Below are 2494 nucleotides of genomic sequence, written 5' to 3'. Positions count from 1 at the left end.
CCGCCCCTAGGGGTGTGATCAGGGTGTTCTTAAATATAAATGGTTTGAAAGGACACGTATGACTTAAGCGTAACAGCAACAGAAGTTAGAGGACATTGTTTTTGTGTTCTGATTAGACTCAGGGCCACACACACAGACAGTGGCTCTTTGAATGAGATGGAATTTTTACATCTGAGAATAAACCTGCGAACTTTACTTGGTTTTCTATGCAGTTATTCAGGCTTCCAATTTTTAAACACTTCCCAACAGTGATATTAGCTCGACCTACTTACTTAATGTAGGTAAGGGCATTGCCTTCTGGAAAGTCATACGGGTGCCGTTTCCTGAACACGTGTCCCACACGGCTGCAGGGGAGAATTTCCAGACTTCCTCCACACATCCAGACCCGGAACGAAAGCTCTGCAAGAGAACAAGCACAAAGTATGACGAACCAGTAGCAGATACGTACTATGTAGCTAAATACTTCCTGTTTGTCTCTCTATTTATGTATGTATGTATGCATCTATCTACCCACACACTTATCCATCCATCCATCCATCCATCCATGCATCCATCCATCCATCCATCCATCCATCCATCCATCCATCCATCCATCCATCCATCCACATTGGACTGGTGAGTATCATCCTAGATACTATTACTTGCTACATTAATTATAGATGGCTTCCTAGTGACAATAGGTAAAGCTAGTATCTCACTGTGTTGTGACTGTTTAGCAGGCAACTCAAAATTGCAAGAAATTTGGGAAATTTTCTGTTGCAGTCTCACCGAACTTTGACTAAGCAACTACCACGTTGCAACCTCTCTGTGTGGCTAGTTTTGGAATAACATGATTTACCTTTGCAAAACTGAATTCTTTCTTGTTCACCTTGGCGGCAGCCCACACTAGGGCTGGACAATAAAACAATAACATACCATATATCACGATAGACACAAGATGTACATCAATGAAAATTTTGTCAAATAGAATGTTGATAATTTTACTAAACTCCAATCCAGAATGGCACGGCATTCTGGGGAACAGCTTAGCCGCTCAATCTCTCACTTCCCAGCTTAGCAACATTGGTGGCATTAACTAACTCCCTTACTGTTAGCTAGCAACAAACTGTTGCTTAAAAATAAAAAAGAACGACATGGAGTTAATGGAGAAAATGAGTGCAATGGATTGAGAGGAAACTGTGGCTGAAACAGGAGAGGTCATGTTTGGCAGTATTAATCAGCTTTTTTCTCCTGGTCCTAATTTTAAATAGGTAAAACAAAAAACTTAACACTGATACTGATTTGACACTGATATGATTGCTTATATCGGGATGGATTTTTCAGCCACATTGCCCAGCCCTAACCCACTCGAATATAATTTTCTCTACTGGAGTACACTTTAAAAATGAAAACATATATATGAACCAATTGATTTTTTAAAGTAATAGGCTTTGTTTAATTTGTTTATTTTTAATCACTAATGTGGTTTTCAGACCTGGACATTCAGGCTGTAGCCGTAGCTTCAATTTTTATTTTTTTATTTTTATTGGGCGGATGCATTTTTTTGCAACTCAGGTCCTCTATGAGAGGAAATGGAAATAGTGTTTGAGTYAGTTGTCCCATTAAAGAAGCTGAACTCCAAAACCCTTCATCCAATTTTAATGTGGATACCCTCAAATGAAAGCTGAAAGTCTGGACTTTATGTCCATGTCCATTATATAACTATAACTTGAATATGTTTTAGTAAAAAGGTAAAAAACAAACTGTGTCAGTATCCAAAAAGATATAGATCTAACTGTATTTCACACCTTCATGCATGTGACCAGAACATCTACCTGAGAGCCAGGCAAAGCCCCTATTAATATCCCTCACCATGGAGGGGGTGTGATTAATCTGCCTGTTAATTTAGCTGCATAAACAGAGCCACCTCATACCATTTAAATGTTGGAACGTCACTACTTCAGTTTTAATTTGAGAAAGCTGGGACTAAAGAGGTAAACTGGAAACAGGGGGCTTGATGGTAACAGGGAACAGGTGAAGGTGGGTGTGGCAGAACAGAGGAAAAGTACTGGGAAAATGAGGTGGTGGTACAGGAACTAAAGACAAAAAGCACTAAACACTGACCAAAAAAGATCCTGAAATTCATAAGCTTAGCTGGCTGTGATACGAGCTTACCAAAGTTCTCCCCTCCCCAGATGTCCATGTGTGTGTCATACTGGCCCAGATGGTTGAACCAGTTCTTGTCCATGACAAAAATTCCACCAGCAATGACAGGAGTCCTGAGAAGGAAACAGGCTTTAAACTTTCAGTTACACTTTTTAAGTTGCTTTTCTATTTATAGTAAAAGAAGCACCTGAAAAGATCCCCCTCCAAAACAGGCTCAAGGCAACAAATTACAAAACTTTTCTATTTTTTTTTTTTAGTTTTCTGTTCAAACACAAGGGGCAGGCTTGCTTTCTAATTACTGAGAGAGTTCAGCTGGTGTCTTGTCTTTCCATGCCTTTTTACACCTCCC

At 39.6% G+C, this 2494-nt stretch overlaps 1 protein-coding gene across 1 annotated transcript in view; it reads right to left on the bottom strand.

Moving 5' to 3' along the window:
- Positions 1 to 272: 272 nt before the first annotated feature.
- LOC106527170 (polypeptide N-acetylgalactosaminyltransferase 16) overlaps positions 273 to 2494 on the bottom strand; it is a gene marked incomplete at its 3' end in the record, with an annotated part of 18374 nt that continues 16152 nt past the window's right edge. The window contains 2 exon segments of the mRNA XM_014021972.1: positions 273 to 399; positions 2155 to 2258. Coding sequence (XP_013877426.1) covers positions 273 to 399; positions 2155 to 2258 — 231 coding nt within the window.

Source organism: Austrofundulus limnaeus, unplaced genomic scaffold (assembly GCF_001266775.1).
Source record: "Austrofundulus limnaeus strain Quisiro unplaced genomic scaffold, Austrofundulus_limnaeus-1.0 Scaffold312, whole genome shotgun sequence".
NCBI lineage: Eukaryota > Metazoa > Chordata > Actinopteri > Cyprinodontiformes > Rivulidae > Austrofundulus > Austrofundulus limnaeus.
Note: the sequence above shows the minus strand (reverse complement) of the source record. Positions and strands in the feature narration are given on the sequence as shown.